The sequence below is a fragment of the Arachis hypogaea genome, chromosome 7 (genome assembly GCF_003086295.3).
Source record: "Arachis hypogaea cultivar Tifrunner chromosome 7, arahy.Tifrunner.gnm2.J5K5, whole genome shotgun sequence".
NCBI lineage: Eukaryota > Viridiplantae > Streptophyta > Magnoliopsida > Fabales > Fabaceae > Arachis > Arachis hypogaea.
Window position 1 is genome coordinate 71,462,608 of NC_092042.1, and position 16,066 is coordinate 71,478,673.

The 16,066-nt window shown below is 31.9% G+C and overlaps 1 protein-coding gene across 2 annotated transcripts; it reads left to right on the forward strand.

Moving 5' to 3' along the window:
• The first annotated feature begins 7,757 nt into the window (after positions 1 to 7,757).
• On the forward strand, positions 7,758 to 14,835 carry LOC112703369 (style cell-cycle inhibitor 1). Of its 2 annotated transcripts, none has more exons than XM_025754789.2 (4): positions 7,758 to 7,961; positions 8,209 to 8,337; positions 13,289 to 13,344; positions 14,184 to 14,835. In XM_025754789.2, the coding sequence occupies exons 1-4, from the start codon at positions 7,904 to 7,906 to the stop codon at positions 14,409 to 14,411; spliced, it is 471 nt and encodes a 156-aa protein (XP_025610574.1). In that variant the 5' UTR covers positions 7,758 to 7,903; the 3' UTR covers positions 14,412 to 14,835. The 2 variants fall into 2 exon arrangements, with proteins under 2 accessions (XP_025610574.1, XP_025610573.1); XM_025754788.2 differs by having other exon boundaries at positions 7,766 to 7,961; positions 8,206 to 8,337.
• The last annotated feature ends 1,231 nt before the right edge of the window (positions 14,836 to 16,066 follow it).

Consider the following 16,066-nt stretch of genomic DNA (forward strand, 5'->3'; position numbering starts at 1 on the left):
GGAGGTTACAGGAAAAGGAAAACCGTCTCTTGGATACAAAAATTTGAAAAGAGAAAATCAAGAGAAACGGAACAAATTAATGGGGGCATTAAAAACCCTCGCATATTCCCAAGGAAAACGCTAAAAGGCAAAAGCGCGCGCTTTCAGAAGAAACGGAACAGAAACGTTCCACATTCAAGAAAGAGCTCTACGGAAGATAAAGCGACAAAATGCTCGAGTTCGGCTTTACCCGAGAAGGCTCGAAGTCCTAAAACCAAGACTCGACTGCCAGATAAAAGACCAAGCTCGAGCAGGGACACTATTCATACCCTGGGTCGAGCTGTCCGACCCGGGATGTTCTACAGACAAAGCGACCGACCTCTTCAGGCTAGGACAACCCGGCCTCTTCTTAAAGAGCTCGGCCAAGTCACAAGAAAGCCCAATAAAAGGGCCCAAGCAGAAGAACACGACCCGAATCCAAGGGCGGCCCAAGCCTATAGAGATAAAGGCGGTTCCCTTAAAGATAAGATGACCTCGCTCGAAGATAAAGATAAGATAAGATAACTAACTTATCTTATCTAAGAAGGTTACTCTACGCCATTATAAATACACTGGAGCACCCAGGTATAAACTCATACTCTGATACTACTCAATACCTGCTTAATACCTTTGTTAACTTAAGCATCGGAGTCCCTTGCAGGTACCCCCCACCCTCCAGGGACGAAGGATCAGCATTATCACCAAGTCTCATACGTCGGACACCGTGACTCCAAACACCCCCGTAAGATCGGACTCAGCAGCTCCGATCAGTATAAAAGATCACGTCCGAGATTGACCTCTAGTTTCAGGTAACCCTCGGAACAATCTTACCTTTCCATTTCTTGAGAAAAGGTTTAGAAATTGAGGCTTGGATCCTTCCACTTTAAAGATCATACAGGCATAATGTCAAGAAAGTACAAAAAAAAAAGGTTCTTACAACTAATAAAAGTATATAAAAGTTTAACATACTTATTTAAAATCTTAAAGAGCCATCTCTATGCCATTGATCTTTTTTTATTGAATCTATTTGGAACTTCTCAAAGATGGACAACATAACCCTAGAAATTCTATTCAAGTTTTCTTGCATTCACATTCATTAAACTATCAAACACTTCTGTCATTCTTGTACGAAATATTTGTTCAAGCAGATTTTTTGTATATGTTCTATAAAATTTTTTGTTCAAGCAATTTTCATGTACTAGCTATGGCACCCTTATATAGGAAACTTTAAAATTTTGAACATTAGAAAAGCAAATTTAACCGCGCTTAGCCACCCCTTCTTTATTCACAAATTCTACTCAGTTACAACAAAGCCACCTATAAAACAACGGAAGCTACCACGTATATGAAGCTACACATGTCAAACAACCAACTACCTACTACATACTTATCCTATAATATACATTGAAAAAAAGATTATTCTCATAGTAAAATTCCTAAGTGTCATCTATTAGGTTTATTCTCAATTTCTATTATATTTATTCATCCACCAAAATTTCAATACCTTCGATCATTATGACTCTTATATTACCCTCCTACATAAAACCAATTTCATTACACCACATTTTTCAAGACTGTATCCAATTTTTTATCTCTCTTTCTCAACTTGCTTTACAATTTACATGTACACACTACACACACCCCTAAAATTCTAAATTTTAAATTTTGAACAAAATTAAAATTAAAAAAGGTATTCTTTCCATTCTCTGTTTCCAATTTTATCTCTTCTTCCTCTTCTTCGGTTCTTCTACTCCTTCATCTTCAGTTCTTCTTCTTTTTTCCTCCTCCGTTTACTGATTCTATTTTCGTATAATCTTCTTCTTCTTCCGTAGTTTTTATTCATCTTCTTCTTTTTATTTCTTATTATTCCTAATTTAAGTCAGATTAGAGTTAGTGTACGCACTGAGGCAGAGATTGTCACTGTACCTGATAGCTCCAACCTTTAGGAGAGTCATCTCGGTGGAGGCAATGCTATCACTGGTGATAGGATTGCGGCGGTGGATGAGATGACGACTGCTATGGTGGTGGACCATGCTATGGCAGTGGTGGTCGCAGTGGGTGCGGTGGAGTTCGTGGTGATCTTCAATGCTGTAGTGATGGATACGGAGGAGGAAGCAGCGGAAGAGAGCAGATCGCTGGAAGGTGCTAAGTCGCCGCCACAAAGAGCACATGCAATGAGACTATAAAACCAGAGAGCACAACAACGATATAATAATTTTATATTTGTCTTTATCTTTTCTGTCTGTATTGGATTCATCTTCATTTTCAAGAGGTTCCTCATTTTCAAGATGTTCCTAATGTCCGTCCTTTTAATTTTGACTAAATCTATATGCAATTTGAAATTGAAATTTGAATTTTAAATATGCACAACCTTATCAAGCATTCAAACCATCTCTCAAATAATCAAATTTCATTTTTCTTCTTACCATAACCCTCTTTCTTTCTCTATCTTCTCTTATGTCTTTCTTCTCCAAGATCTATATATCTCTCCGCGTCATTTTTTTTCCTTTTATTTTTGTTATCTCTGTGTTCTCTTTGTCAAGTAGAGATTTCTTGATGGTGACATGCATTATGGTATTGTGTTTGTTGCGGGAAGCAGAGGGAAGAAGTAGAGACACGACAGGAAAGAGCGAGAGATTCATACTGGCGTCGACAACAATGGGCATGCAATTTGGTGAGGCAGAGATGATTCGAATGGCAATAGACAAAACGGAAGAGAAGTCATAGTTGCAGCACTAGAAGCGGCCATCAATGGTCTTGGTGCGATGATTCTGTATTCTCTGTTTATGTAAGTAGTCGTCTTCTTCAAATGAATGTATATGATTTTTAATTTTGATATCCCTACTCATGCTCCTCTTTTTTCAGTCACAGATTCGTAATGGTTTGCGATGATGAGCTGTGTGTGTTCCTTATTATTTATCTAATGTATATGTTCTAATTTTGGTAAGAATTGAAATGATGATGTTGTTGTTGTGCAGAGGCGTCTTTGCCTGGTGTGGAGCTTTTGATGCAGAAAATCCATAACCTCATTGTTGTTGCCAGGATTCTATTGGCAATTTGCCAAAAGGTTTTAATCTCTTTCCCTCTTATCTTTAATTTGCATCCAATGTACAAACCAAATGAAATTGTTAAGTAATGCAGCATGAACTAATCATTTTTTCTTTGGTTTTTGATGTCCTAGCTTTTGTATTTTCAGAGAATATATTCATTTTCATCATCCTCATAGATAATATTTTTCAATTTTTTCTTCTCATCACTCTAATAACGGAGCAGAAGGTTCAGCTCTCGGAGTCCAAGATCAAATTGCCTACTGGAAACTCGTGGGCACCTCGGCAAGAAGGTTCAGCTCTCGGAGTCCAAGATCTCGCAGCTCTACTTGATTTCCAGAGATATTTTCTTGCAACGGCCAAATTTATGGGATCTCCAATCTTTCATTTAGATTTGTGGTACTATAACTTCTTGCAATCCCTGACTCTACCACTTTCTTTCTTAATAACAAGTGAATATGTAAACTTTTGTGCATCCCTTACTCTACTGCTTTCTTTCTTGCAATCCCTTTTGTTTCGGTCTTCTTCCTTTCTTTTTGAAGTCGGCGTTTGATTGATTTGTTATTGCGTTTATTTTTTATTTTAATTTTTTCTAATAGTAGTTTTATATTCTTTTAATTTGAGTGACATTACTATTATATATTTTAATATGTTTCTTAACCATATTTTAAAATCTTGATTTTCATTTCATATCACTTCTCTAGAATCTTATTTTTCCAATACATTATTGACTAAGATTTGGTAACTTTTACTGTTTATGATACACGATTTGGTATCTCCTTTTTGAGTTTTGATAATGGAATTTGGTAAATATTTTGATTTTAACTGTTTATGTGATCTCTTTAGATCTTTATCATTATCATAACTTCAGAAAAAAGAAAATAATATCACTACAGAAGCAAGGAGGAGAAGAAACTATGATGGCAATCCTAAATGTAATAATTAAAAGAAAAGGGAGGAATTGGAGAAAGAAAGTGGTGGTTCAGGTTCGCATTCCTCCTTGTAAAGCCTTCTTTGGCATCATGGTTCTACTACGGTGCTTGGTTCAGTTGTGCCTCAAATAAGGTATATATGATGGATATGAATGAATCCATAAGTTGAGACAATTTCATTTCATAAATAACAAAGTAACTAACTCAGATTATTCTTTGTTTTCGCAGGTAGCATAGGTTCCATTAACATTGTCATAACCATTCTCACATTAGTTTATTTTTTATTTTTTAGTTATTAGTTTAGTGACTTCATTGCCATACTCTATTGTGGCATATTTTTTGGGGTGCATTAAAACATGCGAATGGAATTGAAGGCGGATCAACAATTGTTGTTAGAGTAATAGCATGCTTTCAACCCTTGCACAATTGTCAGGTAAGTACTATATGACTTATATAGACATGGTTTTTAAACTTGATGTGAGATAAAAAAAAATACTTATGTCTATTATGTGTTATCCTCTGTTATTAATTATTGGATTGTTTTATGAGTTCATGGGGGATAAATGCTATCTTCAAGTTTTTCGTCGTTTGCTGAAGCCTGTCATGAAGATACATAAACTTTTTCTCATCTAGCTGAAGCTTGAAGCTTGTGGTTTTCTTTTATTATTATTTGTCTATAAAAGAAATCAAGTTATTGAAAATTCTATATCAAAGCATTGTAGCATCGTAGCGTGCTACTGATAAATATTTTTATGTTATGCATTTTCACTGAAAAGGGTCTATTTGTCATCTTCATCATTGATTGATTGACTATTGTTCTTTAGGTTATTTTTTTCCTTGGATGGTTAAGGCTCATACGAGCTAAGGATTTGTATTTTATTTTTATCCTTTTTAAACTTATATGATTTGCTTTGTGTATTATGGTATGCTTGAAAGACATCACAGCAGAGGAGGGTATTAAGTCAAAGTTTTTACGATAAAAAAAAGTGTGAAAAATAACAAATATTGATAATAAGGTTGAATACAACCTTTACTCTCCATTTCAAAGCTTTTGGTTGGACATGGTGAATAAAATTTGGAATTACTTTTGCTCATGTTTTGATCTGTGAGAATATGCATTAGAGTATATATATATGTTTGTTTTCTTTTCAAATTAATTTTTTTTATTTGTGATTGAACTTATGTACCATATAACGATTAATTCAAATAATCAACATATATTGTTGCACGAAGAGGTTTCTTGATATTATGGTATTATGAGTTCAAATATCTTAGTGATTAAATGATAGATTAAATAACATTAATTATGTCTCTGTTTTTTGGTATTACTCATGAAAAGCCAATGACAGCTTTGGGTGAACAAGTGTGTCAATCTGTGGAGATAATGTTGGAAAGATTATGCGCGGCTAACCATTTAATGTATGCAGTTTATATGCCTTCCATATGTGCAAGCCTCTCAATGAGTATGACAGCAAGGATGGGAACCAGTACTGCCCCCAGGCCATTCACTGTATACACCATTCTTCATTCATATGTTGCAACTGTGCTAAAGATTTTTAGCATTATAAGATGTTTTAAATATTTAATAAATTACTTCTAAAAAATAGATTCATTGTGTTTTAAATGGTTGTGCTGTTTTATTTTTTAGTCTCTCTTTATGTTATATGAGATATTCCAACTGTATAATTAATTGAGAATCCACACTTTTGACAGGATTATTTTATAGACTTAAACCTTAACTAAGGATTAAATACTTGTCATCAATAAACAATAGTCCAGTTAATGGAACCCTCATCCTCTTGGTTGATGTTTTTATTAATTTGAGTTTGAAATCTTAGTTTTAGGTTTCTATTAATTGGTGCTAAACAGACATTGTATTTTGTCATTGTAATTTATTTTGATTTAAGGGTCATACTTTTATTTTGGCTTATTACATAGTATCTCATTAATTGGCAGGGTTTGATAGTTGAAGAAAATTTTCTTAGCTTGTGATTTGATTTTAGTTTGACAGAAAATCTTGCCAATGGTGTGAATGTTACTTTTTTTAGTTTTATTAATAATGTTATTTATCTTCAAATAAGGACTTTTAAAAGTTTATTATCTAAATATGGTGATAATTACATTGCATTGTATTGTAATTTTTTGTTAATAGAATTTTCTCATCTTTTTATAATTTTGTAGTAAATGGCATAACAAATATTTTTTGTTATATTAAGGTAATAATTTGTTCATTAAAATTGTAATTTTATAGTTAAATTTTTTACGAGACTTTAATATTAAATTGTTTTGTTCACAACTTTATTATACAATTATATATAATGTGTTTATTATAATTAAACGAAAAAATTATTTTTTTTTCTTATAAACTCTTGCATTTTTCTAAAAAGTAAAATTATATATTCTTATTTTTATGATCTAATTTAATATTAAAGGTCCATATTAAATACCAAATCTAACGATATCTTAATATTATTTTTTTTTTCTTATTCATTATACTTATCATACCCGTCGCACGGGTACTTCACTGGTTATATATTAATAGATAGATAATAAATTCTGCCTCATGGTCGCTGTCGTTAGGTATATTGGTGTTAACTACACACTCCTCTTTTAACTCTGAGTCCCTCCTCCATGTAATTGATTAGAGTAAGGTAATGTACAGGTGGTGATACTTGTGGTGGCATACCTCCAAAATTGCTGCATTAGAACTCGAAGGTCAAATGCATTTTCTTATATCTCCGATTTCAATTAGAGTTCCATCACTTGTTGAGTTGGAATTTTTCTTTGACAATCGAATATAACCTAAACATGATCATAACTTTCAAGGTAGAAAACTTGATATTAGAATCATCGATGTCTAAAGACTATTAGAAAGAAATATATACTTGACACTCTCAATCACTTTATGAATCAATATGAGATTTTTCATCTTAACCAAAAAATTTACATGACGCATATACATAAGTGTAAAGTGTAGGATGCACATATTTAAATGAGTCACATTTTCATCACCCTTCATGTTTATATTTACATAAACTTTGACAAATATTATTCATTATTGATCATGGTTAAAAAGGAATTTTATTTTTACAAAAAGGTTTTAAAAATCTTTGTAGAGATTTTTTTAACCAAGAAATGGTAAATTATGAATATTTTAGAGAATATTAAGAACATAAGAATTGAATATAAAATCCTAAATTGAAATAAGATATAGATATATTAAGTAATAAATTATTTTTATGTTTAAATGAAAATATTTTTAAAGAATGTAAAAAAAAATGAACAACATTATATGATCAACAAATATTATTATTTTTTATCAGTACTTAACCAACATAATTTATATTTATATTTATCGAAATTTTGTACTCAAAAAATATATATTTTATACTTATATTTATCAGAATTTATACAAATAAATTAATATAATTTGTACTAATATTTTTTAAAATTTGCACATATTAATTAGTAAAATTTAGTTGTTAAAAATAATTTAATGTATAATTAATTAAATAATAACAAAAAATACTAAAAATTATTTATTTGAAGAATTTCAAAAAATATATATGTTAAAAGTAAATTTGCAATCTCGTAAAATATAAGATTGTGTCTTTTAAATTTTAATATAAAAAATATATTTTATTTTATATATATCCCGGTAATGAAAATATTAAAGTTAAAATTGACCCTTAATTTTACAAATTAGAAATTAAACAATGAAGTAACTCATAAATTACAAGAAATAATAAACTCCGCCTTTAATAAAATAGAATTCTACTATTTGTACCAAAATGGCGAAATCGGTCAGTCTTGTTTCATGGGAAATAGGTCAGCAGAAACACAAACTCACAGAGCTTTCCATACTTCTCTGTAGCCGCTGTAAAACAATTATCAATCATCAAAATCATGGGAAGCGATAGAAAATGCAAACGACACAGTTATTCCTCACCCTCGGACTCCGAAGGTTTTAATTTTCCATTCTTTTTTACTTTTCCTTTGTTAGATTTTCTTTCTTTATTTAAAACGTAGAAGGTTAGGGTTAGAGAAATTATGGATTTTAGTACCAAATCTCACTCATGAGGTGGAATTATTAAGGGCTTGATTCAAGGGCTGTGCACTAAGCAACAAAAACATGCATTGTGTGCTTCACTTTTTCTGTGTATTTATTTATTTCAAGTTCTTGGGGTTAAATTTTGGTGTTAAATCAGCAGATGAGAGGAAAAGCAAGAGGCAGAGAACAGTAGAAGATGAGGAGAAAAAGAAGAAGAGGAAGTTGGAAAAGAAAGAGAAAAGGAAAGACAAGAAATCTCACAAGCATTCCAAGGAAAAATCTGATAAGGGTAATTTAGCCACTAAGCCTCCTTTTCTAACCTAGAATGAAAGAAAATTGAGCTGTGCTTGATTCTTAGCTCATAGTCGTATAAAGATTATTAATTGTGCAATATGTCTATGAACAATTAAAATGTGCTGGCAGGACTTGAAATCATTGGTTGATTCTGTGAACTTTGCATATACTTAGGTTTTGATTGTCTGGTTTGGACTACATAGGTCTACACGTTTAACAATTTCATATTAAATCATGATTTGCCGAAACACGATAAGTTATCATATGGTTTGCATTTTGCAAGGGGAGAGTTGAGGACTTAAGGTAGCGTTTGTTTTGCAGTACTGGGACAGAGACCGAGAGATTGAGATACAGTATCATGTTTGTTGACTCAGAGGCTGGTTCTAAAATTTCTATCTCTGTTTTCAAAATTTCAGTATTTTAGTGCCTCTAAAATGTAGGGACACAGGGGACTGATATTTTTAGAAACAGAGACTGAAACTTTAATAACATTTTATACCTAAAATACTCTCATTTTAATTAATTAATTCCAATTTTATTTTTTTGCAAATTAAATTAGAGTTTTATTCTTATTTCAATTTTTGTCTCTCACTTGGCACCAAACAGAATACTAAAACTTATTTCGGTCTCTATCTCTTAGTCTCTGTCTCTCAATCTCAGTCTTTCAGTATCTGTCTCTCCACCAAACGCTACCTAAAAGAACGTACTCGTTTCTTAGGTAGTTGCAGCCTAGACATTCTGCAGAAGTTCCTTACTTGTAGCTGGTCCCGACTAGTGGGATAAGACTTTGTTATACAGCTTTGTCATATCGACTTTAAGCATCGTTCTTCATTCTTTTTATTCAATATGTAGGGTGTGAATATGTTAATATAAGAAGTCATTTGCAAACATTATACAATCATTTCCAGTATATACTGTGTAAAAGAAGGGGAATTAATTTAGTTGTACATGATTAGAGACTGAAAGGTGAGAGGATTATGTCTAATCACATTCACACAACAACGTTATTATAAAATGATTTCCGATAGTAGAGTACATTTTTTCACCAAATGTAGTTGGCCTGCACCATCTCACAGTTGATTGTATTTGCTACTTATTCATATCTTTCTTTTCGGAAATAATCATGATATCTATTTGATTATGTTCTCATGTCTCATAAACATGATTTTGCAATTTTGGTAAGCAGTAACGGTTATTGGGATTATGGAATGCTATATTTTTTTAGTATAAAAAAATTGTTCAACAATTTGGGATTTCTCATTTTAGTTAATCAAGATGTTTAGTAATTAGGGTTGCATAGAAATCAAATTTGATTTTCGGTTATACTTGTTTCACTCTATAATTTACAATTGAAGTTGTTGTTTGCTGATCTCTGTTTTGTCTCTTATCCTTGCCTCCACTTTCTTGTTCTATATTATCACTTTTTTCTAACTTCTCTCCAGTCTTTTTGTCCATATTATGTTCGGTTTGTTTGACATCAATCTTATAAATGTTTGAGCTTGAGTTGTCAAATCCAGTTATTGGACAACCATTGAATGTTTGTCTCTTGATGGAAACAGTACCATCGAAAGTTATTGACTTATAGTCACCAGAAAATTATTGTCAGTGTCACCGCTGGCGCACTGATGATTCATTTTAGCACTTGTCCATCTTTTCTTGTGGTGAAATGCTTTTCTCTTTGTTGTTTTAAGTAATTAAGTTAATCTATCTGTGCTGAATAGCAAGCAAAGGAGAAATTCTCCTTAGAAAGATTTCCCTTATTGTTTAATTCTCGAATTTGTGGTACAGGTGAATTTAAGCATAGATACTTTTTTTTAATATGGATAAAATTAAAATATTTTTATGTTATGTTCATGTTCATGTTCTCTTTCTGCACTATGGTTCTGCCAGTTGTTAATTACTGTGGGTTAACCACCAAAAGCAACCCCAAAATGTTTTGTTGCTGACAAAAATGACCCCCATTTTTCGTATTGACAAAAATAATAATTAAAAAACGTGCACGAAACTCCTTCCATTAAGAGTGACGTTTTCTGTTAATGTGAATGTCTGATGTGGCAAACAGGAAAGCATATGTGGCAAACGGAGTTACCTAGCTGGCAACCTATTCTCAAATTTCCAAATTTCTTAACCCTAATCTCCCAATATTTCAAAATCAGAAAGTCATCTCTGTGAAGAGTGGTTCCCAACAATGGCAGATAGGGTGGTTCCTTTTCCTCCATCTTCCACTATGGTCTCTCTCTTTCTCTCCCCTCCATCTTCTTTCATCTTCACGCATTTCTCCTTCCTCTTCTCTCCATACCGATGTCTCTCTCTTCTCTATCATTCTTCTCTCTCTTCTGAGAATCAACGGCGGCTCCTCCCTTTGCTGCCGCAAGCCTTCTTCTTCTGCTTCTGCTTTGGGAGGTTTTCTGGCTTCAGGAGGTAGCAGTACTGAGTCCTCTATTTCTACAGCCACAACTTCCTCAGCGCTAAGTCTCTTCCTCCTCCAAACGTGGTGTCTTCGTTTTCTTCTTTCAACACCATTCTCCTCTTCTTCTCCTCCCGGCACTGCATCTTCGCCATCTTCTCCTCCTAGTGCCGCCAGAATCGAATTAGTATTTTGTGCAAGCACTTGCAACAAAAATGGTGATTTGGGATATGAGAAATTGACGACTTTTGGTGAAGGTTTTGGAAGTTCAGGATGAGAGTGATGTTGGGATCTGAGAAATTTGGGGATCACCATCATGAATCATTCTGAAATTGGGGTTTGATTTAATTAAAATTTGGGAAATTAGTGTTTTATATTAGGTATATTAGGGTTTTAGTTTGAAGCTATGCATGTTCTATTCTTCAATTTGATCTCTATTTTTGTTTTTATTTTTATAATTTTGAAGAAGATAGTGGCTGGACTGTGTTGATGGTCAGGAGGTGAGAGAGGGAAAGTGAGTGTGAGGAAGTGAGAGAAGAAGAGAGGGAGAGGAGCGGGAGGGGGATGGTGCTGCGGCGGTGGTGGTTCTCTAGTGGCTCTGTCACGGCTGGTAGAGGTGCTACAAATGGTGAGTGAGTGAGAGGGTGGGTGAGTGAGTGTGCAGGCCACATCATCCTCCCATTTTGCCACATATGCTTCTCCGTTTGCCACATCAAACATTTACGGTAACGGAGAACGTTTCTCTTGACAGATGGATGTTTCATGCACGTTTTTAAATTATTAAAGTCATTTTTGTCAACGACAAAATCTTTTGGGGCGTTTTGAGTGGTTAACCCTAATTACTTTATGTAATATTTTTATCGAGTAAACTACCAAAATGGTATCTGAAAGTTTACGTCACTAATAAAAATAACGGGTTAACCACCAAAAATGCCCCCGAATTATTCAAACGCTGATAAAAATGCATCCAAATTTTACTATTGACAAAAATACCTTCAAATAATTTAAAAATACAACAACAATACCCAACAGTAAATATATATTTTCAAAAATATCTTAGAGGTTGAATTTTGATGTAATTTTTTGCAAGCATGATTATAAAAATAAGATATTATTATACATAAAAATTGGTGATTTTTCATTAAGTATATATTTTTTTTTATAATTTTTTTTGTTAACAATCAATAATACTTTTAAAAAATCACAACATTATATACATAACAAAAAATCACCAAATTTTAAGAATAATAATATCTCATTTTTATAATCATGCTTGCAAAAAATTAAATCAAAATTTAATTTCTAATGTATTTTTGAGAAATACATATTTTTAATGTTAGTTTTTTTGCAAGATTATCTAATATTAAATATGTATTTTTTAAAAATACATTAGAGGTTGAATTTTGATACAATTTTTTACAAGAATGATTAAAAAAATAAGATATTATTATCCTTAAAATTTGGTAATTTTTCGTTGAGTATATATTTGTTTTGTAATTTTTTTGTTAACAACTAATAATACTTTTAAAAAATCACAAAAAAAATATATACTCAGAAAAAAATCACCAAATTTTAAGAATAATAATATATCATTTTTTTAATTATTCTTGTAAAAAATCACATCAAAATTCAATTTCTAAGATATTTTTTGAAAATATATATTTACTAGTGGGTATTGTTGTTGTGTTTTTAAATTATTTAAGGGCATTTTTGTCGATAGTAAAATTCGGGTGCTTTTTTATCCGCGTTTGAATAATTCGGAGGCGTTTTTGGTAGTTAACCCTAAAAATAACTCTAAAAGATGCTAATGCCAAATAAGCCCCCGAAAGACTTAAAAGCACGGGAAAAAGAACTTTAGAAATCAGATTTAGATGCAATTTTTTATAAGAATTATTAGAAAAATAAGATCTCTTTATTCTTATAATTTAATAATTTTATGTCAAGTGAATTTTTTTAATTTTATTGTGAATTATCAATTTTTTTAAAAAAAAAGAAAAATCTAGATATGAAATTTTGCTTTGAATTTTTGTGTACCTTTTAAATATTTATTTAAATATTACCACAAAAATTTGAATCAAATGAACAAATCGTTTGCCGAATACGAAATTTTTTGTAATTTATAAAAAATAGAGTTTAATTTTGATGCACTAACAGTGTAAAGTGTTCTACATAGTCGTGCAATCATATCCATTCTTTTGGATAATCATTCGCGCAGTCAATGTAAAAGGAAATTATTTTAACGGATGTGATGTTACCTAATTGGATGTACGTGTAGAATTACTTTACACTGACAGTACCTCAAAATTAAATTCTAAAAATTATATTATTTATTGTTTTTGTCACATTTTGAAATCATTAAGGGACTGTTTTATCGATAACGTCTTTTAGGAATTTTTTGGTGAGCACCTGAATCTTTCAGGTACTAAGTTGGTCTATTTTTATGGGCATAAACTTTTTAAGTGTATTTTCTCTAGATAAAGGTCATGGTTATTTTATTCTTCTTGGGAGAAAACATAACTGCATGCCATTGTTATTTCAGACAAGAAGTCGAAAGAGACATACAAAAGCAAACGTAGTAAAGGAGATATCCCGAAGGTGAGTTATATACCTAATAATGCCGCGTGCAATTTGAGAACCTTGTATGTAATGAGAAGTTCCTAATTGGGCTATTGGGCCTATTTTTACTCATTACATTGTATCAAGTCTTGTCTCTTCTCGTCATGCTGACTGCCGAGTATCTGTGTCAATTTGCTTTTCCATTTCATTTTACATGTTTTTTCAAGCGTGTTCTCATGCTTTTCTTCTACATTTGAATATATTAATTTAGTTCAATTCCTCAAATCCTGGTTCGCCCACTCTGTCTTTCTGATCAATTTATTTAATATTTTAATATACTAAATGTTGAAGAAAATAGCACAAATGATTGCTCATGCTGCAATTTTGGACATGCGAGAGTATTATATTCTGTAATTTTGAAAAGTCCACGGATAGCTTCTATCATGATTTCATGGTCCATCTCTCCCAAAGACACATGAATGGTTGTATATCCGACAGACACCCTCACGTTTTTAAATTATTTTTGGGCTTGAAGCATGGAAGATACAAAAAATTGAAAAATAAGAACAAGAATCAAGTTCTAAAAGTTTTGGTCATAGAGATTCTTATGCTATGTCATGAATCATCTCTCCCAAAAGCTTACATTGTTCCGTTAGAGGCACATAAAAGGTTTTATATTTAACAATTTCCCAACTAATTTAGAACTTTTAAGATGGATCATTCATCTGTCTACTCATATATGTGAAACCTGGAAAAGTTTCTTGCTGATTGTCATTTCTCAATCTAGTGACTACATTTGTTAGTTAGAAGCTGCAGTTGAAATTACTTACCAATTAGTGTATCGGTATTTGTAGTTCATCTTTGTCATTTCAATGCAGGGAATCCAAGAGTTGTCCAGTGATGATTATTTTGCCAAGAACAATGAGTTTGCTACCTGGCTAAAAGAAGAAAAGAATGTGTTCTTCTCTGACCTTTCGTCCGAGTCGGCACGCGAGATGTTCTCGGATTTTGTTAAGGCTTGGAACAAAGGGAAGCTTGAGACGAATTACTATGAAGGCATTGCAAGCGGTCCTCGGACAGCACATAACTGGAAAATCAAGAAGTAGATTTGACGAATTACCTTTCTAACCACTCCCTTGAAACTCAGTAAATATAGATAGATCTCTTCCTGAATCTGCTGTTCATGACATTCCAAAGGAAAGAGGATAAGAGCAGAAAATTAGTTGAAACAAGAAAATTTGGTGGATTTTGGCTTCAATTAGTTTAATGGCGGGTAGGTATGTTATTTTCTTCTGTGTTTTGGTGAATTAATGTCTGACCAAGGGATGGTAGATCTATGCATATGTAGCATTTACCTCTCAGTATAGCAAAATATTTTATTTTGTTTTATACGAGGGTGTCTCATCTATGGCATAACCCGGAGTATTTTCCCCCTCATAATGTGTAGCACATTATCAGTATTTGTGGAGAATCCCAACGTTATTTACATGCAAAAACTAAGAAAAGTTTGTTCTTCCAAGTAAAAGAAAATTTGCTGGTACTTTTACCAATGGCATTATGATAATGGAAATTTTTGAACCGAGTAAGTAAATTAGCTTATCAGCTAGAAATATTTCATGTTTTTGTAATATGTTCAATCTGTATTCTAGGTTCCTAACATCATGTTACATGATCAAGTTAAATTAATAATCAAGTTTAATCAAATTGCACTAATAATTTAGTGATTTACAATACTAACAAAAAATACACCCACTCTCAATATGTGTGGCTTAGCTCTATTCCACTTTCACTTGTACTCTTCCTCTTTTCTACCAAAATGGCTACACTCACCCTTACTTTTGATTTTTCGATTCAAACCACAAATTCTGACTAAGAATCTCTGATACACTCAGAATCTCACTCTCTATTTCCATCACTCTTGCGTTGATTTTTTCGCTCTCACTCAATCTTGTGATCTCTTCATTTTTTTTTTCTCACTAACTCCTGGTTTCTACCTTGTAAAACACAAATTCCTTAGCAAAAAACTTAGAAGTTAGAACCCACTCTTACTTTTTCTATTTCTCTCTTACTATGCACAGGAACCTTAATCTTACAAAACCAAAGAGAGTAAAATTAATATTACTATTTTAAAATAGTTATCCAAACTTCAATAAAAAATTAATGTTTCAAAATAATTATATATTTATAATACTATCAATTATCTTCTGTTAACACCCTTAATTTAATTATAATAAAAAATTATTACATGTGTTTATTTATTTAAAAACAATTGTTTATTCATACAATTTTAAGTATTATTAATCCAAGGTTTATTTATTACCTTTTTTAAAGGAGTTTTTACTTTTATACACTGATGTTAAAATTTTACACATTCATTTGATCAAATGATCAATTTTAATTGATCATTCATGCAATAAGTATAAAACGCAATAAAATGGTTTAACGTAAGAGACTACTTTTATACACTGATTGTGTTGAATATTTTACACATTTATTAATTATGTAAGTATTTTTAAATAAGTATTTTATGAGCCAATTTGATGCACAAGCATCTAGCATTACAAACTTTGAGCAACGTACCCAAAGAATATAAACAGCCTTATCATTAATGTATCAAGTACTGATTTCACATTTTTACATTATCAATTTATCATTACTGCATTTTGGGTCCAAATTTATGGATTGGTTTAGGGTAGAGTGGAACCCAAACCATAGTCCATAGGTTGTTCTGTAAGAACCATCTCCAAATAAAGTCATCGAA

What these genes read in the sequence shown, in the direction of transcription:
- LOC112703369 (XM_025754788.2), top strand. Translation starts at nt 7,904, where the DNA reads ATGGGAAGCGATAGAAAATGCAAACGACACAGTTATTCCTCACCCTCG. An exon ending in CTCACCCTCGGACTCCGAAG is followed by an intron (nt 7,962 to 8,205) that starts GTTTTAATTTTC and finishes GTGTTAAATCAG; the next exon opens with CAGATGAGAGGAAAAGCAAG. An exon ending in GTAAAGGAGATATCCCGAAG is followed by an intron (nt 13,345 to 14,183) that starts GTGAGTTATATA and finishes ATTTCAATGCAG; the next exon opens with GGAATCCAAGAGTTGTCCAG.